At 42.8% G+C, this 26,512-nt stretch overlaps 2 protein-coding genes across 2 annotated transcripts in view; both read right to left on the bottom strand.

The window, feature by feature from the left end:
* NUDT3 (nudix hydrolase 3) overlaps positions 1–850 on the bottom strand; it is a 76,942-nt gene extending 76,092 nt beyond the window's left edge. Inside the window, exon 1 of the mRNA XM_020999589.2 lies at positions 365–850. Within this exon, the coding sequence (XP_020855248.1) occupies positions 365–463 (99 nt within the window). The 5' untranslated portion in view covers positions 464–850. The remainder of the gene's footprint in view (positions 1–364) is intronic.
* An 11,978-nt stretch (positions 851–12,828) lies between these two features.
* On the bottom strand, positions 12,829–24,376 carry RPS10 (ribosomal protein S10). Its single transcript, XM_020999590.2, has 6 exons — positions 24,269–24,376; positions 22,768–22,917; positions 20,752–20,923; positions 18,967–19,044; positions 13,319–13,374; positions 12,829–12,919 (listed from the first exon to the last, which is right to left on the bottom strand). The coding sequence occupies exons 2-6, from the start codon at positions 22,915–22,917 to the stop codon at positions 12,878–12,880; spliced, it is 498 nt and encodes a 165-aa protein (XP_020855249.1). The 5' UTR covers positions 24,269–24,376; the 3' UTR covers positions 12,829–12,877.
* Between the last annotated feature and the right edge of the window lie 2,136 nt (positions 24,377–26,512).

Genomic DNA, 26,512 nt, shown 5'->3' with positions numbered 1-26,512 from the left:
GGCCCGTAGCCCCAGCCCCCCAGCAGCCTCCTCTGCTTACGCCCCCCACGCAGATCCTCTCCTCCAGCCCCCGTTTTTCAGCCCTGCCCCACCCTACCCGACATCTCTTCCAGAATGACAACCTCCCTTCTCTGGTCCCCTCCTCCCAGTCTATTGGATGGGGGAGGGGAAAACCACAAATAAGGATCCCTTCTGGTCCCCCCCGCTCCAGGAGTCGGGGGGAGGGAGCGGACACCCCCTTCCACCATTTCCGTCTCCCCTCCCCCCGGTCGGGGGCGTCCCTATTGTCTCGCACGTTGCCCGGTTTGGTCGGTCCCCACGCGCGCCCCCCGACCCCGGTCCGCAACACCGGAGCCCCTCTCACCTCCTCCTCGCTCTCGTTGCGGAAGCACAGACACGCGGCCCGCTTCTTGTAGCCATCACCATCGTAGGTCCGGGTCTGGTTCGACTTGAGCTTCATCATCGTCCGGGCCCGGGGTCGCGGGGGCAGGGCGCGGAGGGAGAGGCCGCCGGGGGAAGGGTCCGGACCGGGTCCCGGTCGGGGTCTGGAGGCCGCTCCGGGGCCGGTCCCAGGCGCGCGCACGCCGGGAGGGAGGAGGGGAAGGAGCCGCTTCTCCGCTACACGGCTCTGCCGCTGGCCCGCCTCGGCCGCCTCATTCCTCCCGCTCCAGACTCCTCGTCGTCGTCGTCGCCGCCGCCGCCGCTGCCGCCGTCACGGCTGCTGCCACCGCCACCTCCGCCGCCGCTGCCGCTCGCTTCACGGCCGCCGCTGCCACCGCCCCCTCCGCCAGCGCCGCCGCCACCGACGACGACCAGGCCGCCATCTTGGGGGCGAGCTGCGTCAGGGGCGTAAGGCTACGCGGAGCGACGAAGCTGCTCCCGCGCTCTCGGCGCAAGTAGCTTTCGGGAATCGTTCCCTCCCCAGCGAGCGCAGCTCGAGCCCTTGCGCCAACCGCGCGGGCGTAAACGGGCGTCTGGGATGGGGCTGGCCCTCGTCGGAGGGGCTGGGGGCGGGGAGTCTGGGGGTGGCCTCTACGCTAGTAGCGCAGCTGGGCCGCCGGTATACGGCGGGTGTGGCAGGCCTAGGCACCCTAGAAGAATAAAGGAAGCCAGAGCAAAGAGCTGGAGCTCGGGTTCAGCGCTACGTCATCGGCGGAGCTGAACAGCCGTGATGTTCTTCCCGGGGCAGGTGGGGGATGCCCCGTTCTTGTGCTGGGGATCCTAGCTTGGAACTTCGGGAATAGGATGAGTCAGGAAGGGGTCGTCCATTCAAAAGAACAAATATTTATCTCTCTAGTCTCGTAAAATCTAGGGAAATTGCTTTTGCTTCATATAAATGGGCGATGGGGTGGTTCTGCAGAACAGGGCACGTGCTAGGAAGAGTCTAAAACAGCAATACCGCTGGCAGCAATGAAGTTTAGGACAGCATTCCACCCTCCCACCATGATCCCCATCTCCCAAACATCCTTCCCCCTAGTCATAAAGAAAAAAAATGCAGCAAAATACTCCCGAGAAATGTAAAACAGCATCACCTTGTTCCTTGAGCCATCTCCTCCCACTTTTGGTGGATTTACTCAGTTGGGCATCCGTGCCTTTTAGCAACTTGCCATCCCCATCCTTCATCCCCCAGGGACTGTCTGGTTGCATTGGCAGGTTGTGGGAAGAGGGAGGGAATCTGGAGTCAGTCACTTGCAATCCTTGTTCCTGGAAAAGCCACTCTAATCTCTTCGGACCTCAGTGTCCTCACCCGTCAAAGATGGAAGTTGGAAAAATTGACCTGTAAGCTCCCTTCTTAAGGAAAACTTCCAAGTTTATCTTCTGGGGTTCCCTCAATTTTCTGAGTTGTTCTCACACTGAATCTTTTTCAGTCAACTAAGACGTTATTGATATGGCCTATCCCCAGCCCCACCCAGAATGGGGTCATGGTTCAATCTGATCCAATGTTTAGCTAGACAGTAAGTTTCTTGTACTGGGACAGCTAGATGGTGAAGTAGAAAGAGTGCCAGGCCTAGAGTGAGGAGGATTCATCTTCCTGAGTTCAGATCTGGTCTCAGACTTTTTACTAGTTATGTGACTCTGGGTTAAGTCACTGAACCCCGTTTGCCTCAGTTTACTCTTCTGGAAAATGAGCTGGAGAAGGAAATGGCAAACCACTCCAGTATCTTTGCCAAGAAAATGCCAGATGGGGTCACGAAGACCCAGACAGGACAGAACAAGAAGTTTCTTGGGAAGGTGTGGTTGCTTTTATTGTCACACTTTAAAGATTAGAAATGGACCCATTAGAAATGTGACCACAAAACATTCCATAGCTTCCTTTAGTAACCTATCATAACTTCATAAGCTATGAATTCACGGTATCTAATTATTTCATAAAGTATATGATTCAATCTTAGCAGTTTGGTGAAGTGAAAGATACTGGATCTGGAGTCAGTTACTTGCTACGCTAGTTCTTGGCTAAGTCATTTAACCTCTGTGGATCTCAGTATCCTCAGCTGTAAAAGATGAGGTTGGACATATTGACTTCTAAGGTCCCTTCCACAGATTTAAATCTATGATCTTAGGATCATTGTGGGTAGAGTCTCCACCGAGAAAAATTAAAATCTCTCCATGCCTTTGTAGTTAAGTTTGTGAGCTGTAGTGGCCAAAGAAATTCATCAGCTGATGGCAAACCTCTCCTTTACTCAGGGCTGGTCTTTGGATGACAGACCGTACCACCAAGCAGATACTTGAAGCACCTCTAACTTGGTATTAGGGCCTGCCAAGGCTTAGTTTCCAGTAGCATAGTCTTTAAGAGCCTAGGGCCACCTTCAAGCCACGGTGAGCTTCAGAATAGGAGTTTAGTAAAGATGAATTTACCTCATTCCATCAACTTACTTGCATTTTCACTCTATATCACTTCTTATGGCAATCAGTTCCAGGTATTTATGGCTCACTGCTTAAAGCTGTATTTCATGTATCCTAAATTTATTTCTTTAAAGTTTCAACATGTATTTGCTTCATCTATATGTCATTGACTGTAGTCCTATCATCCCTTAGATCTATGTCCTTCTGATGTGAAGTGTCAGCCTTCTTAGTTAGCATATGAGAGTCTTCTTCTTCCCCTTGGTTTTCATTGTGTATCTCCAGATTTTTTCCCCCTATTTGAGGGACAATGACTAGAATCCCAAGAGCAGATACAGAAATGAGTTATCTGCTTTTTCCCAAATCTTTTCCAGTGATACTTGGGTAGTTGAAAGAACACAAGATCTGGAGCCAGGCATGGTGGCACACACCTGTAATCCCTGCAACTGGCGAGACTGAGGCTGATGGATTGCTTGAGCTTAGGAGTTCCAAGCTAAATTAGGGCAAAAGCTGATTTTGTGATTAGGTATCTACACTGAGTCTGACACCAATTTGGTCAAACTTGAGAAGCCAGGGAGCCACAGAGTTGCCTAAAGAGGAGCAAACTGGTCCAGCTCAGAAAGGGAGTGACAAAACAAAGCTTCTGTGTTTACCAGCAGTTTAACCTGTGAGTACTCTACTTCCAGATTAGTCAAGGTAGACAGACTCGGTCTCCAAAAAATAAAAGAAACCAAAATTTGGAGTAAAAAGACCTACATTTAATCTCAGCACTGCTGCTTATTACTTTTGTGATGTTAGCTGAATCATTTTACTTCTGTGACTCACTATGCTCATCTGTAAAGTGGGTAGGTTGGACAAAGGGATTTCTAAAGTCCCTTTCAATTCTAAATGCCATTAACTTTCTATGTTGTTGTAAGGTGGATTTTAGTGTGTTTAAGAAGGACTTTTGTTATTCTTTTTAGATAATAGGTCCCAGGATCCATGGCCAAAATATATATTTCCCACGAATTATGGTTGAAAACTTCTACTGCGCAGTTGCAGTGAGATATAGGGGTGACATAATGTACACCTGCACAGTGCTAGGTTATGATGACATCACTGAAGTTAATCTGTGAGCTTAATACTGGCAAATTGTCTTCTTTGTCTGTTGCCCCATAAAACAAGTGGGCACTGATTAGTAAGTGGGGAACCCATTTTGGGATTTGGGTAATGCACAGAGGAATTCATGTACCTGCTTTGATTGGCCGCCATCCAGGATTGGGAAGAATCTGTATGTTTGCCTCAACCAGCCCCTATTGAAACTTAGAGGATGCTTGGAGTTATGCTCCTACTCTTGCCCACTCTTGCAAGAACAGTGATTAGGGAATGCTGTAGGAATTATCCATTATCAGCAATCCTCTTGAGAAGACTAGACTAGAATAAAGTAAACTTATTTAATTCCTCCAAAGCTGTCTTCCTCTCCTTCTGGCTGCCCAGATCAAGAGTGAATCTGTTAGGGGCTGGAGCTCAAAAAACTCCAGTGCCTGTCATCTGTCTTACAGTCGCCCAGCATTTTTTGAATTTTTGTTTTCAAACACCACACCAGGCCCATGTTTTCATGGAACAATCTACAATGACTCCTAGACACTCCTGAGTAATAACAACTCCAGTATTAAATTACTTAACAATTGGTCACAGTACTCTGCATATAATAGGAATATATATCAGGAAATACTTGTTGAATCAATTGTTTGCCAACTCATATAATTCAAGAGCTTTTCCTGAAACTTATTCCTCTTAACTTAGCCTTTCATTACTTGGAAAAGTAATCAGCATGGCTATTAAAAATAGTAAAATCTAAAAACAAGTGAAAAATGGTAATTCCTTAAAGTTTCCATATACGTACAAACTTTTGTATATTTCATATACATACATATGTATATATACACACACACACACACAAACTATGGTTTTTATGTACCATTTTATTTCTTATTTTATGTTTATTTGATTAGTTTGCCATTTATTTAACTTATAATAGTACTTTAAAATTCTTGCTATATTTGGTTTTTACATCACCTATATCATGCCCCTTGACTCACTGATTGTGGTGGGGGAGTTAGAAACTTCTTGCTTACCACTGCCACTTTTATCTACAACCATCACTCAATAACCTTTCCTCCTCTGAGGTTCATTCAATCTGTATTTTTCACCCAACTGAGAATCAGGCAGCTGTTATCTACTATCTCTCAGGCTACTTTCCTTCCTTCCTGGATACACTGTCATCTCTAGGTTTTGCTGATACTGCTTTTCTTCCACCACTCTGCTCCCACCCTCCCCTCCCTCCCACTGCTCTGACCATTCCTTCTTAGTCTCCTTTGATCTTTGTCTTTATCCTACTAACTCTGAGCTGTCCTTGGCCCTTTTCTCTTCTTCGCTCCATATTATCTTGTTCAATCTCCTTATCTCCCATGGTTTCTATTATCATCTCTATACATGATTCCTAGATCTATATATCCACCTCCAGTCCTGTACCACCAACTATTACACATGTTGACCTGACTATCCTGTCTCTTTTTTTTTTTTTGGCTAGGCTGTTATGTGTCTGAGGTCGGATTTGAATTCAGGTCCTCCCAAATCCAGGGCCAGTGCTCTATCCACTGCGCCACCTAGCTGCCCTTAACTTGAATATCCTGTAGACATCTAAAACTCAAAATGTCCAAAACAGGGCTCATTATCTTCACCCTACCTCCCCACCCCCACAACATTCCCTTCTTTCAAACTTCCCTATTACTTTTGAGCATCACCATTATCCCTGTCACCACAGTTCACAACTTAGGCGGCATTCTTTACTCCTCAATTTCATTCAACCCATAATCTGGTGCTAAGTCTTTACCACCTATGCTCCAGTTCTCATCAATGCCCCATTAAAAAAAAGTTTATTAAATTTACTTATTTTTAGTTTTCAGCATTCACTTCTATAAGATTTTTGAGTTCTAAATTTTCTCTTCCTCCTTTTCCTCCCCCCTCCCCAAGATGGCATGCAATCTGATATAAGCTATACATATACATTCACATTAAACATAATTCCTCTCAATGTTCCACTCTTACAGCTACCACCCTGGTGCCAGCCTGGTTGGTTTCCCTGCCTCGTCTCTTCCCATTCTAGTCCAACATCTATTCGTCCACCAAAGAAATCTTCTGAAAACACAAGGCAGACCATATCACTCCTCTACTCAACCAATTCCAGTGGCTTCCTCCCTCCAGTGAGTATCAAATATAAAATTCTCTGGCCAATAAAGCCCTTCACAACCTGGACCTATCTTTCCATTCTTCTTACATTTTACTCCCTTTGAAGTCATGCAAATCTTGGCTTAAGGAAGTCCTAGGGGGAGATGGTGACTTTAAAAGGAAAAAAAATCCCACAACACTGATCTTACTGCTCTTCACATACATTAAATCTCTCAAATGTGCATTTCACTGTGCATGCTTTCGATGCTCTTCTCTCCCTGCTCACCTATCTCTCCTGGCTTCTCTGGCTTTGTTTTGAGACTCAGCTCATATCTAACCTTCTGCAAGAGGCCTTTCCCAGTGTCTTCCCATCCAGTGCCTTGCTTATGCTTCTACCTCCCATTTAGGCTACATATATTTTATGTGCACATGGTTGTTTGCATGTTATTTCCTTCATTAGAATGTAAGCTACTTGAGAGTGGAGATCCTTTTTCCTTCTTTCTTTTTATCCCCAAAATTTAACAATGCATACAGTGCATATAGCATATAGTAAACACTAAATCAATGCTTGCTGACTGACCGACCAATATATTTCATCCCTTCCATCTTCCAGATAGCCATCCCTTATAACCAAGGAAAAAAAAAGGAAAAAAAGTTCAGCAAAACTAATGGAAAATTTGACATTGTATACAGCATTCTACACTCACAGTCCCATTCCTCCCACTCAACCCCCGCCAATCTCTCTACAAAGGAGGCTGCAAGGGTACTGAACATAGTCATTTTATCTTCACAACTATGCGATGTGTAATAGATTACTACCCATCTTTTATAGATGAGACCAAGGCTCATGGAGGTAAAAAGACTTGCCCAGCACTTGAACCCAAGTCCTAAGACTCCAATCCAGTGTTTTTCACTACACTCTGTTGTCAGTTTAAAAAAAAACAAATTCTTTGGGGATCAATAGCTAAGTCATGGTTTGTGGAATTCTACAAAGGGCATGTAGTCCACAGGCCAAATCCAAACCACCTGAGATCTTTACCAAAAAAATTTAGCAATTACTAAAACTTAGCAATTGCTAAATTTGATTTAGCAATTACAATCACCCAAGAATTAGCCACCGTGTCACATTAGGTTTGCATCAATTAGTAATTTAAAAAAAAAATCATTTGACCTGCCTGCAAATAGGCAGGTCTCTGATCATGTGGCTCACTAATTAAGAATCTAGACCACTAGAAAGTGCCCCAGAATACTAAAACCTGAATCCTATTACTTACTAACTATGAGACCCCAGGCAGACCTTCCAGCAGGATATTACAATAGTCCAGAGTGGTGGCAAAGTCAGAGAGAAGGGGGCGTATTGGGAAGATGCTGCAAAGGTGAAATTGACAGACCATGGCAACAGCTCATATGGGGGGAGGGGGGAGAGACAGTGAAGAATCCAGGATGACTCCAAGGTTGTGAGCCTGAGGGACTTGGAAGATGGTATTGCCCTCTAAAGTAATTAGGAAGAAGGGTTAAGGGAAGGGTTTAGGGGGAAAGATAACAAATTTAGGCCGTGTTCAGTTTAAGATGTCTACTGGACATCTGGTTTGAGAGGTATGAAAGGCAGTTGGAAATGTGAGATTTGAAGTTAGGGCAAGATAGATTTGAAAATTGTTAGCATAGAGGTGGTAATTAAATCCATGGGAGCTGATGAGCTCACCAAGTAAAGCAGTATAGGAGAAGAGAAGTGGACCCAGGACATAACCCAGTTATGTCATAATTTCATTCCTGAGTTTCTTCAAAACTCTTGGATGGGGCAGGGATCAGCTTTCACTAATTTACCTAAATCTAGTATTTCACCTTGTCCTAGAATAGTTTACCTGCTTTATACTTTTATACTCCAGTGTAATTTAGTCCCTCTGATATTTCTGCTTCAAAAAAGCACAGTGAATTGAGGGATCTTCCTTGAACTTGGGCAAAGAACTCTGTAGCTTCTTTCTCATCCTTCCAAATCCCTTTTGCAATGGGTTTAAAGTCCTCTGGATTTTGATATATATTGAAGCCATTTCTTATGAACCTTGTGAGGTGCCCTTCAAATTCTAGCTTGCACTCAGATTGCCCCATTTTGTCCCTGTTCTCTTAGCATGAATAATGTGGCCCTTATTAAAAAGATGCCCTTTTCCCTACAATAGTCTCTTTGACTGTTGACTAACTGTACAGGAATTCTTTTTCAAGTTGTCTCTTCGTTTGGCTCTGTGCCATACATTTACCCTGAGCTTCCAATAAGGTGCTTTAAAACAGAAAAATCTCAGGGCTTCCTGGTAGATTATAGCATTTTAAAGCTGTTCCTATCTTTTTTCCAGCTGCCCTCATTGTGTCCCAATTTCCTTTTCTAAAAATGAATAACCAAGTGACAGGTTTATTTTGGTTTTTCCTTTCCCAGCAGAATGTTGAATTCAATGATATCGTTGTCACCATCCCAATTGCTTCCTGCACCAGTTCCTATTAACTACTCAGGAGCAAGCACAGCACCTCATTTACATGCTCCAATTTTCACTGAATGAAGCCTATTTCAAGTTATAGTTTTAATATACCAAATATACCAAAAAGAGTATTTTCTTTAATAAGAAGCAAATTTCTTCTACTCAAAAAACCTGAGATACACATTTTGAAGTAATTTGCTAAAAATTTGTGTGCATTATTGAAGCACTTCCTATCTAGACTAATTCTGTAGCTTCCTCGACTTATTTAAAATTCCTAGTTCTTTTATCACTTTAGTCAAATTCTTTTTCGAATATAAAGTATGGAATTTGTAATAACAGAAATTATATACTCTTGTTGCTATCCCTTACCAGTGTTGCTTACCGCCTCCTCTCTTATAATCTAGAAAAAACACAGCCCATTGTTTGTCCTATCAAGTCACCAACATACCAGATACATCCAAGCCACCATACTAATGTTGGTAGCATTCAGATTTACCTATTCCTTTTCAAACATTTGTACAGAACCATCTGTACATTCTTATTTGACTTTCCCATCATTTCTCAAACCTACTTTTTGTCAAAGTTAGTGGGAGAGGTGGTGATATAGTGGGAGGGAAAACGCTAGATTTGGGAGCCAGGGAGACCTAGATTTGAATCTCAACACCTGTTTTCTAGGCTTATGACTCTGGTGAACAGAGAACTAGAGTCAAAAAGACAAGTTCAAGATTTGTGACACTTAACTAGGTTGTGTAGCCACAGGTGAACTTTTTTTCTGTAAAATGGAGAGAGAATAAATACCATAATCCCTAGAAAGGGCCAAATGAGAGACTGGATTTAAAATACTTTGAAAACTTTAAAGGTTATGTAACAGCCAGTCATTTATTTTTGGCTAGGCAATGGGGTTAAGTGACTTGCCCAGGGGCACACAGTAAGTGTTATGTGTCTGAGGCCAAATTTGAATTCAGGTCCTCCTGACTCCAGGGCTGGTGCTCTATCCACTGCGCCACCTAGCTGCCCCCAGCCAGTTTTTTTTTAAAAAAATTATATTATATTCAATTACCTGTAAAGGCAATTTGAAACACTCTTAAATTTGAGTTCCAAATTTAACCTTTTTTTTTAAATCTGAGTTCCAAATCTTCTCCCTCCTTTTCTCACTTCCCCCCTCCCATGGTAAGCAATTTGACAAAGATTATACATGTGAAATTATGCAGAATGTATTACCATATTAGTCATGTTGTGAAAGAAGTCACACCAAAAGAAAAAAATTTTACAAAGTGTCTGTGTTCTAACCCCATCTGTTCTTTCTCTGGAGGTGGATAGCATTTTTCATCACCAGTCCTTTAAAATTGTTTTGGATCACTGTATTGCTGAGAGTAGCTAAATCATGCATAGTTGATCATTGCACAGTATTGTGTACAGTGGTCCTGTTCCGCTCACTTCACTTTTCATCAGTTCATACAAAGTCTTTACAGGTTTTTCTGAAATCTGCCTGTTCATTTCTTTTAGCATAACATTCCATTACAGTCATATGGCACAACTTGTTTAGCCATTTCCCAATTGATCTGTATCCCTTCAGTTTCCAATTCTTTGCCACTACAAAAAGATTTATTTTTGTATTTTTGTACAAATAGGTCCTTCGCCCTTTTTAAAAAAATCTCTTTGGAACAGATTTAATAGTGGTACTATAAAAGCCAGGCTAATTACTTCACCTGATTCAGCCACTAATTCCCTTTGGCAAATTATTTACCCTCTCTGGGCTTCAGTTGTAAAATGAGGGCTTTGGTCTAGATGGGTGTTTAACTTTTTTGTCTTGCAGATACCTTCTTGGAATGTTTTAAAATGCATTAAATATGTAGAATGACAAATGAAAACAATTATATTGAAAAATTTAACCTTGCTTGAATTCTCACAACTATGAAAATCTACTTGCAGTTCTGGACTTTTACAAATAATACAGGCTTTATAGTTTCATAACCTTCCCACACTTAGCAGTATAAAACTATCAGGAATATGGAAGGCAGGTCCCAGGGCTTCCTTTTAAGGGCCTACGCTAATTCATGTCACTGAAACAAACATGGCCTAGAGCTCCAGCTGAAAAGCTATAAAGATTTAGGGCGCGAGGCCATGTGGGCTAGAAAGTACAAATCCATTCACATTCTGTTTTGGTGAGAAGGAAAAGGGAAGACAGGGAGCCAGCAACATCTCAAGAGTCTAATCCAGGTTAAACAATCGTCTCAGCGTGTGAACACGGGCAAACCACTTGACATCATTCAAGCCAGCTGGAAAATTGGATAAAAAGCCAGGCTAGGCAAAGGCAGCCAACGGGGCACTGAAAGTTTCCCCAAACACTAGCCCTTTCTGCCAAAGAAAGCTTCCCCTACTGGCAGTGAAGGTTCCAAATTAGTTGTTGATGAATGCAAGCCAGCAAGAGGGTTTTGCCTTGCAGTAGCCTGACATCTACTGGTTTCCACTCAGATTGCATGGACAAGATAAAAAGTTTTTCAACAACTCTTGGAAACATGCTAATAACCAACTTCTTCTGGCCATGCTCTAAAAAAAAAAGCCATTTACTGGGAAGGGTTCTGAAAACCTTTATAATTCATTCAACAATAATTTAACCAGACTTGTGGGCTACCCTGTCCAAGCAGAGTTTACAATTTATGACAGCTCCTGGAATGCCTTCAAACAAGATTTCATAGAACTCACCTGAAAATCTGAGGTAGGTATTACTCGTCCAAAAGTTGCCAGGACTCCTCTTCTACTCCTGTATTCAGATCTCCCTCCAGTACTTGATCTCAAATTCTCACAGTAACTCAAAAGGTCTCTTTGCTATTGGATATACAAAACACTGTCAGGTTAAAATACAACTGTGACAGCCTAAATCAAGAAAAGCAAGTTCTTGAAAAGGAAAATAAGATAGAGCTTTGTTTTCAGTTCCTCAATTTCTAGATTGTAATCACACTCTCAACCTTTTATTTCAACTTGTGAAACAAAACATTTCTCAATCTCCAACTTAATCTTGAAGCTCATTTACAGTGAAAGCAAAATGATGGCATGGAAAACCCACAATTTACTACCTCTCCCATGTTCTTTCTTAAGTCTTATACTTCATACCTGCCTTCCCCTCAAAACCTTCTACAGCAAAGTTTCTTAATCTTTTGTCACGGGCCCCTCTTGGATGCCTAGTGAAGCCTATGGGCTTCTCAGAATGTTTTTAAATGCACATAGAATTACAAAGGAAACCACTGATACTGAGTTATCCAAATATTTAAAAAATAAACAAGTTCACAGACTCCAGATAAAGGACCTGTGCTCTATAGAACCCTTGCTGAGATGGCATTTTTTTTCCAAAGACCAACAAATTCTATGGAGACTCTCTAGAAAACATCCACTACACTGAAACTAGTTATGACTGTACTTAAGATGAAAACATAATAAAGAAAACTAATGGCGTACATTTCCAAATATTCCTTAACAGTTCCAAGGAGCTATTCCAACTCTTTCCATTTAGGCATCTTTACAAACAGCAGCCAATTGCTACAGCCATTTTCTTGTACACCTGCCCCTCTCTCAAATCTCTGCTTCTAAGAATGTCGTAAATGGGTTAAGATCCATTATTGTCCTACTAGCAAAAAGCCCACTTCCAGCCAAGGGATAGCTAAATGAACTTGATGTATTTGCAAGAGCAACCAATCCTTTCCAAATCAGCATTCAGTGACTCAGAAAATACCAATTAACAGCTGGCCTAGGTTAGTCTGTAAATAGTTGATTTACTTGACCTCAAAAAGCTAAGAGTATTTCTTCAGCTTCTCAGGGCTTTTATCCCAAGGTCAGTTAAAAAATTCCTTTCACATCATATCACTGACTTTCAAAGTTAAACTTTTCACTGGTGAAAATACCTACTCTCTCCACTAAGGAACTATGTTCATTCTGGCCAATGACAAGCAGACTTTATTGGGAGGAGAATCCAGAGACCTCAGGAACATTTTCAACCAAGCAGAACAGACAGCTCCCATTTCAAAGCAACTGGAAGAGAAGCAATTAAAGGCATTCCGGTTGAGAGAGAGAGAGAGATGCTATTTCAAAGTAGTTCTCACAGAAATAACTTCTCATCTTGAAAGAGAGGGCATGGAAGTCAAGACTTTATATCTCTTTCCCTAACCTCCCACCCCCACCCCCAGCTTAGATGACATTGCAGATAAAAAGGATTAGGGCCTTTCAGTTTAAATACTGATATACAAATCAGTCTTTTCTGGGAAGGACCAAAGGCAGAGACACTACAAATGTCAATGAAACAGGCACACAAGACCAATAATTTTTTTCCCAAATTTTATTCAATATGAAACATATCTCTACAGTTTTTATTGAGGAGGTTGACCACGTCCACGACCAAATCCACCTCTCTGTAAGAGAAAAGAGTAGAGTTACATTCACATACATAACTTCACCTCTCTACTCTTCTTCCAAAAATTCCTCCAGTGGGCTTTGCAGAACACCTCATCATTATCATTTAAATTTGCTTTTCCCTTAAAGTAATTCTCAGAGTTCTCAGAGAATGTCCACATAGTCTATGAAGAAGTACTTCCAACCAACTCTTGCTGCATTAGAGACAATGAGCATGGATGGCACTCCCACAAGCCCCAGGGTTGTTTGCCTGTGTAAAGGTAAAAACTGTGGAGTTCTACCTGCTCTCCAGCAAAGGCATAAAGACAATGCAAACTCATGTAGTACAGTTTCTAAAACCTACCCAAGTTCAGGAGAATAGTTACCTATACATTACAGTCCAAAATGAAATTACTCACAAATTGGAATTCTGTTGCTGACCCAGCCCCAGCCTCGGCCTTCTTGTCAGCACCAGCTAGAAAAAGAAGCAGTAAGTTAGAATGATCATCTGGTCTAAGTTTCAGACAAAGACCAAAGAAGGAAATGGAGGGTGAAGAAAAAACAGCATTTGAATTTAGTATCCCACCCCCATTTATTAAGCACTTACTATGCACCAGGTCCTGGGCACCGTACTCTGGCTATACAAAGAGGCAACAACAGTCCCTGCCCTTAAGGAGCTCCCACTGTCATTATGGAAGGGGTACATGTGTGCTCACATGCACACAAAATTAGGTATACGCAAGAACTATACAGAGCAGAAGGAAGGAATGTCAAGGGGAAGCAGCTAGGAGTACAGGGGAAGAGCTCATGCAGAAGGCAGGGTCTGAGCTGAGCTTTGGAAGAAGTTAGGGAAAGAGGTAATGAAGGAGAACATTCCAAGCTCAGGGACAACCAGTGCAAAGACAGAGAGAAGGGAGATCTATGTGAGGGCCATCAAAGAGGCAAGGGTGGCTAGATCATATAGTGTTAACAGGAATAAAGTGTATAAAGCCTAGAAGATGGAAGGGGCCCAGTTGTGAAAAGAATAAATGCCAAACAGAAGATTTCACTTGATCCCAGAGGTATTAGGGAGCCACTGGAGTTTACTGAGGGTGTGTGTAATGGTCACTTTTAAAAAGTCAGCTGAATGAAAGATGTATTAGAGTGGGGATGTGGCAAGGAGACTGATTAGAAGAAAGCTATTGCAAACAATCCAGGAAAAGGAGAGATTAGGGTCTGAAGAATGTGGCTGTGGAAGTGTAAGAGAAGGGGACAGAAGAGAGGTTGTTGAAATAGAAACTATAAGATTTAGCAACAGATTGTATGTGAGGGGAGTTAAAGCAGAGTGAAGCATACTGGGAGAACTGTGGTACCGTCAAAAGTAATGGAAAAGTTCAGAAAAGGGAAAGGGAGCTAATGAGTTTACTTTTGGATATCTTAAATCTGAAATGCCTACAAGACAGGAGTGGGGAAGCCATATGAATCCTAAACTTCACAGAACAAATCTCCTTAATAAAAGGATCTGTTCCATAAAACTTGGACTCAGTCAGAAGGCTGCACCCAAGGACCCAGAAGGCCACAGGTTCCCCACCTCTGCTATAGGACATCCCAGTACCAGATATTCAAAAAGCTGCTGGTAATTCAGGATGGAAGCTCAAGAGATTAAGGTTGCATATCTAGATTTGGGAATCATGTGCATAGAGGTGAAAACTGATAAGATGACCAAATTAGAGAATAAAGGGAAAAAAAAGAGAAAAGGATTCAGAGAAGGGAAACAACAAAGGCTAGAGGTCATGACCTGGATGAAAATCCAAGAAAGAGCAGTGCCACAAACACCTAGAAAGGAGACTATCCAGGAGGAAAAAGCACCAACAGGGTCAAAAATTTCAGAGACATCGTCAAGAATGAGAAACATGAAAAAGCCAGTAGGGGAAATACAGGAGATAGCAAGTGGGGATGGTCAAAACAAATGAGTTTTTTAAGGATGGGAGACATATGGACACATCTGTAGACAGTAAGAAAGGAATCAATAAATAAGGAAAGAATGAAGATTAAAAAAACTCAACATGGATAACAGTAAGGGCAATTTGCTAGAGAAGTTGGCAAAGGATGGACCAAAGGATGTACATCTATCTAGGCTAGGAGGAGGACCACATTTTATGTGAGACAGGAGTGAAGAGATGGTAGGGGAAGATGTCTGAGCAATGAGAAGGAGAGGGGAAGGGGCTCTGCCTCACTTTTTCAATTATGCATGAGGCTAGGCCTCAACAGAAAGGATGAGAGAAGGGGGTATCATAGGAGGCCTGAGGAGAAGAGAAGTTTGGACCAGCTGTTGTGGAGAGAAGGGTAAAGGATTAGGGAGTGGAATAATTGCCTTAGTGTCCCCAGGGCCCAGTTAGGATTAGATAATGTACATTTGTAGTGGACAGTTCTTTTTCTCCAACTCCCTACCTGAATAGGAGGCAAAAGAGGTCAATGGTTGGAGTAATCCAGGGCTAGTGTTTTGCAAAGAGTGACAGGCAACAAGACAAGGAGGCAGGGATTTTAAGTAGTGAATAGTATAGAGCTGAACTGGTTTACCAGGAGTTTAAAACTGGGAAGGGAAGAGTGTAGCTGGTGCAGGCATGATAGCCTTAGGGAGGCAGGTGAAGTCAAGGTGAGTTTTAAGGACAGGTTGAAGGGGTTATACAGCACAGTGGAAGATGGAATGATAGAAAAAAGATCAGATAAAAGAATTTAATAAGGCTAACCTTACCTGATTTTTAAAAATTAATGGGAAAAAATAAGAAGTCTGAGACACATTAAGTTAGGAGCAACTGGAAGGGTCATTGGTTATGTCAACTATAGACCCACTGAACAACTTTTCATTCCTTCAGCAAGTCCTTGCTTCCCACATTGCCCTTTGAAATGCTAATTAACCAATAAAGTGGTTCAAAGGTCCCTAATATCCCTAAAACTTCTACCACTAATCAGTGAATCCTGAGATTTTGTCTCTAATTTAACAAATGTGTCAGTTAGGCCTCCCTAGCTTCAATCTCCAAAGGACCCACCTTGTATGAGTTTTCATAAAAAATTCTTAATAGCACCAGACTGCTGAGACCTAAACCTGCTACTATGATGCACTGACTCTCCCTGAGAGAAGACAGGAGAAGCTACCCAGTAGTTAACTCTACAACCACCTTGCAATCTGACCAAGCTTACCAACTTTTTTTCTTGTTTACAGGTTTCAACTGTGTCTGACTTTTCATGACCCCATTTGGGGTTTTCTTGGCAAAGATACTGGAGGGGTTTGCCATTTCCTTCTCCTGCTCAATGAGGAAACTGAGGCAAACAGGGTTAAGTGACTTGTCCAAGGTCACACAGCTAGTAGGTGTCTGTGGCTGGTTTTCTTCTACCTCTGTGCATTTCCAAAGACCTGGAACATACTCTACCTCTTCAATGAAATCCCTTTCTCCCTCAAGTTTGTGGTTTGCCGAGGCGGCCCTTCTAGCATAGCAGCTACTTGTTATGATTTAACACAGCTGGCAAAAAGTTAAATTCAGCCTGCTGCCTGTTTTTGTACCACTGTGAGCTAAGAATGAAGTTTTATTGTATTTAGTAAAAATCATTCTTTGCACATGACAAAACAACTTGGCCCATATAAACCATACTGTTCGTGTATGTATGTTGTCCTCCCTATTAAGATTTGCTTTCTTTAAAAATGTTTCTTTTCTTTCTTTCCTTTTTTTTGGGGTATAAGTGTTTTTCATCTTTTCTTTTTACATCTCCACTGCACGACAGTGACTTTAAAATTAATAGGCACTTAATATCTGAGGAACCCTTAAAGCTCAATGCAGGGTCAAAAAGACCAGCCCCAGTGACTGAGGAGTTGCTGAACATCCTAGATCCCAGCCTGGGGAGAGTAAGAAGACAAAAGTTCTTAGACAAGCTCAAGCAGATGAGTCACAAGTCTAAAATGCTGTCCTACAGAAAACACAAAGAACAAGTCTAACATCCATCTTGCAAACCTTCAACCCAGGATCACCTGCCCCCAACGTATTTACAAGGTGCTCACAGGACAGACACACCACCTCCTCAGGGCAGGCCACCTGAGCTCACTACTAATTTTGTATCTCAAATGGCCCCTCACAGCCACAGGGCAATTCACTTCTTCCCTGTTTAACCATAAATCTCCACAATCTCCCAAACCTCCTCAGATTTCATACCACCTCCCTCCATCCTCTCAAAAGAAGAGGCCCTCCTGATCTCTTCCTTTGGACTCCACACCTCATCCTGCATTCTCTCCTAGGCAGCTGGTAGACAGGGGATAGCATGCAGGGCCAAGTCAGAAAGACCCAAGTTCAAGCCTGGACCCAGACATCTTCTAGCTGTGTTATCTTGGAAAGTTACTTCATGTGTGCCTCAGTCTCCTCAACTGTAAAATGGGAATAATAGCTATCATCTACCCTCCATGGTTATTGTGAGGATCAAACGAGATAATATTTGGGAAGCACTTAGTACCGTCACTGGCACATAGCAGACAATTATATAGATAAAAAGTAATTATCACCATCACCTTTGCTGTAGTCTCAGCAAGGAAGAAGCACACCATCACCTTTGCTGTAGTCTCAGCAAGGAAGAAGCAGGTTTTCTCCCTAGCCAAGGCTAAAATTTGCTGTTAATTCCATGTGCTGTGGAAGTTCATTTATCTTCTAGCCTGTCCCCTCCTTTTCTTGCAAAATCTCCTTATCTACAGGCTCCTTTCTGGCCAAACACCCCCAGGTTCATTCCCATCCTTTAAAAACAACAAAACCATTCATTTGACCTTGCCTCCCCTCTTCAAACTATTATTCCGGGTCTTTCCCCCTTTGCAACTAAACTCCTAAAAAGGGCTGAGCACACTTGTTTCCTCCATCCCCCTATTTCTTACTCATTAATCCCAACTCCACCACTCTTAAAAATGACCTTTATATTTCTCTTAAATTCAATTCCCAGTCCTCATTCTTGTTGCCCTCTGTAGAGCTGGTCCTTCCTGAGTTTTGTGACTTAGCACCTTGGTTCTCCTCTTTCCTACCTGACCAGTACACATGCTCCTTTACATTCATTCTCTTAGTGATCTTACTAGCTCCCAAGGTTTCAGTTTTATGCAGGCTGACTTACATATCCAACTTTCATTTCCTTGACCTGTATCTCCTACTACCCTCCAGTTCCCAAACACTTCAAACTCAACATGCCTTTCTCCTAAACCAAGGGTGGGAAACCTGTGGCCTTCTAGGTCCTTGGGTGTGGCCATTTGACTGAATCCACATCTCAAACTCATCATGCCTTTCCCCAATCCTGTGCCTAAACCCACCCTTCTTTCAACTACCCAGGCTCACAAACCAGAAGCCATCCCTGAGGACATTCCCCATACCCAAATAAATAATAAAGCTTACTTATCAATTCTGCCTGACAAACTCTCAATGGTCAGCTTCTTTCCATACAGAGGGCCATCCATCACCCTCTTTCAAGGCTTTATTACCTGCCACACCTGAGCCTCTCCATCAGGCCCTCCTAACTGGTATCCTCCAGTCCCTGATAAATACCCCCCCCCCCCCCCCCCCCCCCCGTGTCGACAAATTTCTAAAGTACAGATCAGACCATGTCATTCCCAGGCACAAAAAGCTCCACTGACTTCCAAATGCCCCAGCACTAAATACAAACTGCTCTACTGGGCATTTGGAGCCATCCACAGTCTGACCACTCTCTATATTTCGGATTATTATCCCTCTCACACGCCACGTTCCAGCCACAGTGGTCCACTAGATGCTCCCCATGCCTGGAATGTGCTCTCTCTTCCTTTAGGTTGAAATCCCTAACTCCCTTCAAGGCTCAGCTCAAAGACATACCTCCTGCCTGAAGCCCTGATCCTTAGCTGGTAGTGCTCCACTCTCCCCAGCCCTCCCCACATATTTTGCATGTACTTACTAGCAGACGTGTTGTATGTGTTCCCTTCAACACTTAGCAGAATACAAACTTCCCAAGGGGAGGATTTTCTTTTGCCAAACACAGAAGGTGCTTAATAAACTTTTGGTCAATTAAACTGATAAATCTCCTGAGAAGCACTTACGGGGAGCAGCACTTCGTCTGTATGTGTCTCTGTCAGCTTCACCTCGAGTAAGCCGGGCAGGTCGCTCACCCTCCAGACCTATACAAATTAAGAACAGCATCAATACCATGAAACCCAGGTAACTGGAATTTTGAATGTAGACACTGTTGACTTTGGAGTGTCTGCAGAGAGGGAAGCTGTGCTGCCGGAACCCCAAACTATCTTGGAACAAAAACTCAAAATATCTAGATCCCCAAAATCACTTACGAAAGGCTATTTTAATCTCCAAATTGTAGCTGAAACATTGTATGCTTAAAATAAAACTAGCAGAATATATATTCCAAATGACTTAATGAACCTTTGAAACAGTCCATTTCTAAAATTGGAGATTTTTTTGTACAAACAGGAAAAAACCACCAATTCAAAGCCTCTCAAATTATTCTATCAACACTTCAAAAACGGAGTTTCAGAAAGCCTAGGAGGCTTCTACAACTCTTTCAGTTAGGTTGGTTTCCCCTATATTTAATTCATTAGGGCACATCAGTCCAAACAAGCTGAGGTATGTGCAGATACAGATTTATAATACCAGAAGCTAAAGGGATACTGAAAAAAATTCTAGAACCCCTAGAATGTGATGAGCTCATTGTATACTTTCAAAAGTGTCCCAGCAATCTGAGGGCAACTCACATAGGAATCAGAGGAAATTTCTGTTAAGAATTCTTGGAGCAGCTAGCTGGGGCAGTGGATAGAGCACTGGCCCTGGATTCAGGAGGACCTGAGTTCAAATCCAGCCTCAGACACATAACACTTACAAGCTGTGTTACCCTGGGCAAGCCATTTAACCCCACTGCCTAGCCAAAAAAACAAAAAAACCTTCTCACTCTGTCCTACCACTTCAAACCTGAAATTTCATACAGTACAAAATGAGTTGTTACTGGTTTCAGGAGAATTTTTAAAAGCCCAACATCATTCTGAACAAAACAAAAACAAAAACAGACGAGTTTACAGGGGCTTTACAAACTAGGGGGGAAAAAAGACCCAGTTATCCGGTTTGGTATACAATAAGAGCAGTAGTGGTAGAGACTGTTAAAAGGTAAATGAAGTATTATGTAGGTGATTACCATTTTTCTGGGCTTTTGGAAGAAATAAAAAGAACAAGATTCTTTAATCCTTCTGACTCACAGCACATTCCCTCATATAGAAATAGTTAATACTTTCAAAAATCATAAGCAAAACCCTCGGAAATAGCCAGTTCAGCATTTCAAATTAAGCTGACCATAAAAATACACTGAGAGAAGTGGATGGTGGGAGTTGTTTGCTGAATAACCCCAAGATGGAGGGAAGGGCTGAGGAAATTTTGGAGCAAAAGACAGGTGAATTTGTCTGTCTTTATTTGGGGGGAAAACCTACACTTGTGCTTTGGAAGATAGTCTGATAAATAATCCCTCTTTTTACAGGCAGTCCCAAAAACGAACGAGCATATAAATCCTTAAAAGTCCAAGATAGCGAAGTTCCCTTACTAACCCCCACACTGGAACATAAGCAGAATAAAGCAAAAGTTGAAAGGACTTGAGCAAAGTTAATGCCATGAGTCAGTTTTTAAAAATAGCCTTTAAAAGCTTATGACTACACCTCTATTTTGTGTACTTCATTGTTTCTCCTCAACAATAAAATATAGTTTACTCCCAAGGCAAATAGCATTCTACTATCAACAAATATCTGGTCCCAATGAGTTTTCTGCCTTGATATGTATGAGCTTAAAAGAAGCCCATGGTGGTAAAATCAAACAATTTTAAAGCACAATACCTTTGGGCCTTGGCCTTCCTGTCTCGGGACGACTTCTGCGGAGTGTGGCAGGCACAATCTCAGGGGGCAGGTGAAGGTAATCCCGGAGGTACTGAATGCCCTCATTGGTGAGGTACCAGTAGAAATGCCTCCATGCAAACTGCTCCTTAACATAGCCACGGGACTTTAGAGACTGAAAGAAGAAAATAGCCAGTCTTACAACTTGGGTTCTCATAATCAAATGGTCTGCCGAAGAAGAAATTGTAAAACTTCTTTAATTACCTCCTTGAGGTTTTTTAGGGGGTGGGGGAGAACAAAAAACATTCCCCTTGGGGGCAGTTAGTGGATAGACCACTGGCTCTGAAGTCAGGAGGACCTGAGTTCAAATCCAGCCTCAGACCAAACACCTGACACTAGCTGTGTGATCCTGGGCAAGTCACTTAACCTCAACTGCCTTAAAAAAAAAAAATCCCCCTTAAAACAACCCCAAGAGACAGGAGTGCTGATTTTTCTCCCCATCTTACAAAGGAAACTCAAAGATTCAATATCTGATTGCACAGGACTAAGTGCAGAGGTGGGATTCCAAAGCCAAGCAGAACTTACCCCATTATCCCAAGCTTGACTCCTAGACAAAGATAATGGTTCTCAGTCAAAATGGGAATGAACCTGCGAACCACTTAACAGCCAATATTGTATACTCAAATTGACTTGAAGGTTTCTAAGGACCACTAGAGGAAAAAACTCAAGTTCCTTGAAATTAGAAATGGTTACAAAGGAGAAAAATGAAGACTGTAAGAATATAAATCAACGGGAACATATTAGTTTTAAGCCTTACAATTTCAAGTTCATTCAAATCAGTCAAATTTGATGCTCAATGCTATAAGGCCAGCTTAGATATTACCTTTGTTTCACAAAAGAGAAAACTGAAGCACTTACGTGACTTAAAGTAACACAACTAGTTAGTGGTCAAGCCAGAATTAGAACAGGTATTTTGAGCCAGCACTAAGTATTTTCTATAAACCAGGCACTATGTTAACCAATGAAATCAAGAAAGGCAAACACTTGGTCCCTGCTCTCAAGGAATTCACATGACAACTGGGTAGAGACACAAGCATGCATGTACAAGATAAAAACAATGTAAATGAAGGTAGGTACTGGGGTGGTGCAGAAGGTGGTAACTGAGCTCAGTTGAAGTCAGGAGGCAGAGGTGAGGAGGGACAACATTCCAGGAATGGGGGATAGCCAGTGAAAAGGCATGGTGTGGGAGATAGAGTGGCCCCGGGTGTCATCACAAATAGGTCAGTGTTCCTGGATCATAAGAATATCTGAAGAGTGAAAGGCAGCAAAAGGTCAGATTAAGAGCTTAAAATGCCCAAAGTATTTCATCTTGACCAAAGAAGTAACAGGGGCCCAATGTAGTTCACTGAGGGGGGGGGGAGGTGACAAAATCAGACCTGTTTTAGGAAAATGATTTGTGGCTCACCAGAGGATACTTTTGAGCTGGGGAGGTATATGAGGCAGGAGACCAACCAAAAGGCTATAGCAACAGCCCAGGTGTAAGGGGATGAGGGCTTGTGCCAAGCTGACTGCTGTGTGAGTACAGAGAAGGAAATTTTTATGAGTCCTTCTCTGTCCCACTAAGCTTTATTAACTGGGCAGCTAGATGGTGAAGTGGATACAAGCACCAGGCCTGCAATCAGCAAGGAACTCAGGAACACTAACACCAGCTGTGTCACCCGGGGTAGTTAAGTCACTTAACTTGTTTGCCTCAGTTTCCTCATTTGTAAAATGAGGTTAATAATAGCACCTAACTCCCAAGGTTTTTGTGAGGATCAATTAAGACAGTAAATATAAAGCATTTGGCACAGAGTAAGCATTATATAAATGTTAGCTATAACTTATTATCATCACCCTTCAATGGGCAGTAGGGACAGATTAAGTTTCTGGGATTACCTCAAAGAGTCCCAAAATTTACCAAGAATTTTCTCTGGACAAAAATTTTAAATCCCACCACTCCCTACCACTTTCCCTCAGTACCTGCATGGCCTTCATGACATGGAGATTGGGCACATTCTTGTCTGCCAGCTCAGGGTGCTTTGGCATGTGGACATCCTTCTTGGCTACCATTACTCCCTCCTTAAAGAGGAGTTCATAGATGGCAATTCGGTTCTTCTTGGGCATCAACATCTGAAAAACAAAAGTAATAATAAAGAGTGAGTTTAAGGAATGCAGTCAATTATTGGACAACACTACAACAATCATCTCTAAACAATTCTGCCACCCAGGCAGCCTAAGACTGTTTTCAAATCAAACTCTAAATTTGAAAATACATCTGCAGAGTTGCTAGTTGTCGAACCCTTAGCCAATAAAAAATTTTTGTACACAATTGACAACTAAATTATTTACAGAATAAAGTGCTGGAAACAGACAGACTCTCTGCCTGATGGGAATAGACTCAAACCCTCCATTTGTACCAGGCAAAAGCGAGTGAAAATGACAAGCAAAAAGAAAAATGCAAGGCAGAAATGCCACTATGGAGAAACAACAAATTTATTTCCATTTACCCCCGCTTCTGTGTCGTTCTCGATATGACCTGTCTAATCTCAAATAGAAGATAAAAAAACCAAGAGTAATGCAATCAAATTAACACAAACACTATATTAGCCCTCCCTCTGGTGCCAGAATATTTGGTTGCAAATCCTGGCTGTCACCTCACGGAGACTTCCAAGCTTTCAGGGTCTTAGTTTCACGATGTATAAAGTAGCGGAACTGGAGCAGATAATCTTAAAATTCTTCTTTTACTTCCAAATGCCATCAAGGGAAGACGAGATGCCCCCAAAAGCATTATTTTGTAAACTTTAATGTAAACAGCACGATCGTTGGGAATCAAGAAATCTCTATATGTTCAGAGATTGGCAAAGTATTTTAATAAAAAACACATCCAACTATGCAATTAAGAATGACTGAGAAAGTACACCTTGAAGTCCAGGGATTCGGGTTCAAAATCCAGGTATGCCTACACAGGTGACCTTAGACACGTCTCAACCTCTCTAGACTTCGGTTTCCTCACGTGTAAAATGAATGACACAGAATAAATGACTTTTGTGGTGCTTTCTGGTCTCAATCTATGTTTCTGTGATAGTTCTTTAACCTAACCCCCAAACCGCCACCCCCAGACCGAAGAGCCTCGGCTTCCGCAGCCTCCTGCCCCGTGCCAGGCCCCACTCCAAGGCAGGAGGGGAGGAATCTGGGACCGGGACCTGGTGCAAGGACCCTTCCCCAGAGAAATAAGAGACGGGTAGCGTGCCTCCCATCCCCCTTAGGGCCTGGGGGGGCCCCAATGTGCACGGCGGCCTGGGACCGGCCTGGCCCGCGCCTCCCTCCCTCCTTCAGGGCATGTTTTCTTGCTACCTAAAAATAAGGGCATTCGCGGGGCTAGTAAAGCCCGCCGGCCCAAGGCCACGTGCGGCCAGGGGTCTCGGCTGCGGGATGGGCCCGATGCGGTGCGGATGGAAAGAGGGCCCCGTTCCCGGCTCACCTCGGCGGCTGCTACGGACGCTGCTCTACACGGAGCCCAGGATAGAAAGGAAAGAGCATGCGCGGCGCGGCGCCTCTTCCGGGCTTCGCTAAGGACCCTGTCGATGACGTCAGGAGCAGGAGGGCCTTGGATGTCTTCGCCAATGCCTGATTGAAAGCTCCCAGGGAATTTTAAGGGCATCCTTTGATGGCCTTCTGTGGTTAGTTTCCTTTAGATGACGCAGGCATGCACTCTCCAAGGAAAAGTTACCCGGGTCACCTGCCGTCTCTTCAAAAGAAAAAAAATCTAATTGGAAGCTTCTTAGAGGGATAGGTGCTTTATAAATAGCCTTCTGCTCTTTTTTTCAAATTCAAATGTGTGTATATGTATGAGCCGTTATAAATGTGTCCATACATATACACACCCACATATGTGCACGAATATAATACACTCTATTGCATACACATCCACATATGTACACGTATCACATGCATACATGTACACATATATAGGTATATGTGTGTATAGAGAGAGAGGAAGAGCAAAAGGTTATTTGCTGTTGTTCATTAGTGTCTGACTCTTTGTGACCTTTATGGGGTTTTCTTGGCAAAGACACTCTAGTGGTTGCCATTTCCTTCTCCAGCCCATTTTTCAGATGAGGAAACTGAGGCAAACCATGGAAATGATGAAGAGGGGTGGTAGAATGGTTGGATTAGGGTTGCTAGAAAAGAATTTCAGAGAGCAAGTTCGGCTCTGTCAGAGCAAGATTTGTTACACACAACAGGGTTGTTCCTTAAGGGACCAGCAGCATACAAAACTAAAAGATGCATACATGATTTCTGGGCAGTTTGTCAGGAGCTGATGGTGCAGATCATTCAAGTTCTTGCACAGTTTCCTGATGGGGGGCATCGCTGGATGTGAGTCTTACACATGGTTGGGAGGGAAAGGGTCTTTTAGCAAGAAAAGCTACTGTAAGAATAGGTCTTTTGGCAATAAAAACAATTCTAGGAATTATCACAAGATCTAATCATTATATGTGTGAAACTGTAAGGCTATTACTTAGTGGCTAATGCTTAGTTAGCTGTTACTTGGAAGAAAGGCTCACCCCACCCTTGTTACTGGGGTATCTGCTGTTGCTGGGCAAAAGACAAGGCAGAAGTCAGAACCCCATGACTTAATCCATGTGTGACCCTGGCAAGTCACTTAACCCCATTGCCTAGCCCAAAGAAGAAAAAAAAAGTATTAAAAAAAATGACTTATTCAGGGTCACACAGCTATCTGAGGCCAGATTTGAACTTAATGCAGAAGGCTCTTTCTGACTCCAGGCCCAGCACTCTATCTACTATGCCACCTAATTGTGTGTGTGTGTGTGTGTGTGTGTGTGTGTGTGTGTGCGTGTGTGCGTGTGTGTGTGTGCACAGCATGAATTGGAAATAATTAACCCTGGACTGAAGAAGGATTGGGAAGGGCTTCTTGTAAAAGATTTGGATTTGGATTTTAGTTGGGATTTCAAGGAAGCCAGAGAAGTCAGTAGGCAGAGTTGAGAAAGGAGAGCATTCCTTAGGTTGGGGGGGTGCCCTCCCCCACAGCTAGAGAAAACTCCTGGGGTAGGAGAGAAGGAGTGTATCATTCCTGGAATAGCCAGGAGGCCAGGGTCACCAGAGCAAAGAGTGCTTGGCAGGGAGTAAGGTATTAGAAGACCAGAAAGGTAGGGGAGGTATAGGTTAAGAAGGGCTTGAATACCAAACAGAGTGCTTTGTATTTTATCCTGGAGGTGATAGGGAGCCTCTGGACTTTACTGAATATGGGAGTAACTAAATAATGTCTTCCCCTTTTAGATTTCCTTCATCTACATTGTATGTATCTTGTTTGCACAGTTATTGGTATGTGGTCTCCAATAGAATGTAAGCCCCTTGCAGGCAGGGTCTGTTCTTTACTTTCTTTGTATCCCCAGTTCTTAGTTCAGTCCCTGGCACATCATTTTTATTTTATTTTATTTTTTTGCTTTTTGGTGAGGTAATCAGGGACTTGCCTAGGGTCACACAGCTAGTAAGTGCTGTGTCTGAGGCTGGATTTGAACTCAGGTTCTCCTTACTCCAAGGCTGAAGCTCTATCCATTGTGCCATCTAGCTGCCCCCACATCATTTTTTAATAAATACTTGTTTGATTGACAAATCACACACAGTAGTCAAGCAGAGATGACACCCAGAAGGAGATAAGAAGACATCCATACTCAGAGAATACTGGGGACTGAAATGGAGCCTG

Source organism: Phascolarctos cinereus, unplaced genomic scaffold (assembly GCF_003287225.1).
Source record: "Phascolarctos cinereus isolate Bilbo 61053 unplaced genomic scaffold, phaCin_HiC Scaffold_5;HRSCAF=322, whole genome shotgun sequence".
NCBI classification, from domain to species: domain Eukaryota; kingdom Metazoa; phylum Chordata; class Mammalia; order Diprotodontia; family Phascolarctidae; genus Phascolarctos; species Phascolarctos cinereus.
This window is presented reverse-complemented; position numbering and strand designations above follow the sequence as displayed.

Excerpts from the sequence above, each read along its gene's own strand:
- RPS10 (XM_020999590.2), bottom strand. The coding sequence starts at position 22,917 with ATGTTGATGCCCAAGAAGAACCGAATTGCCATCTATGAACTCCTCTTT. Across the intron at positions 19,045-20,751 it reads AGGAAGGCCAAGGCCCAAAG|GTCTGGAGGGTGAGCGACCT; the intron begins GTATTGTGCTTT and ends TAATTTGTATAG. Across the intron at positions 13,375-18,966 it reads CAGACGAAGTGCTGCTCCCC|CTGGTGCTGACAAGAAGGCC; the intron begins GTAAGTGCTTCT and ends TTCTTTTTCTAG.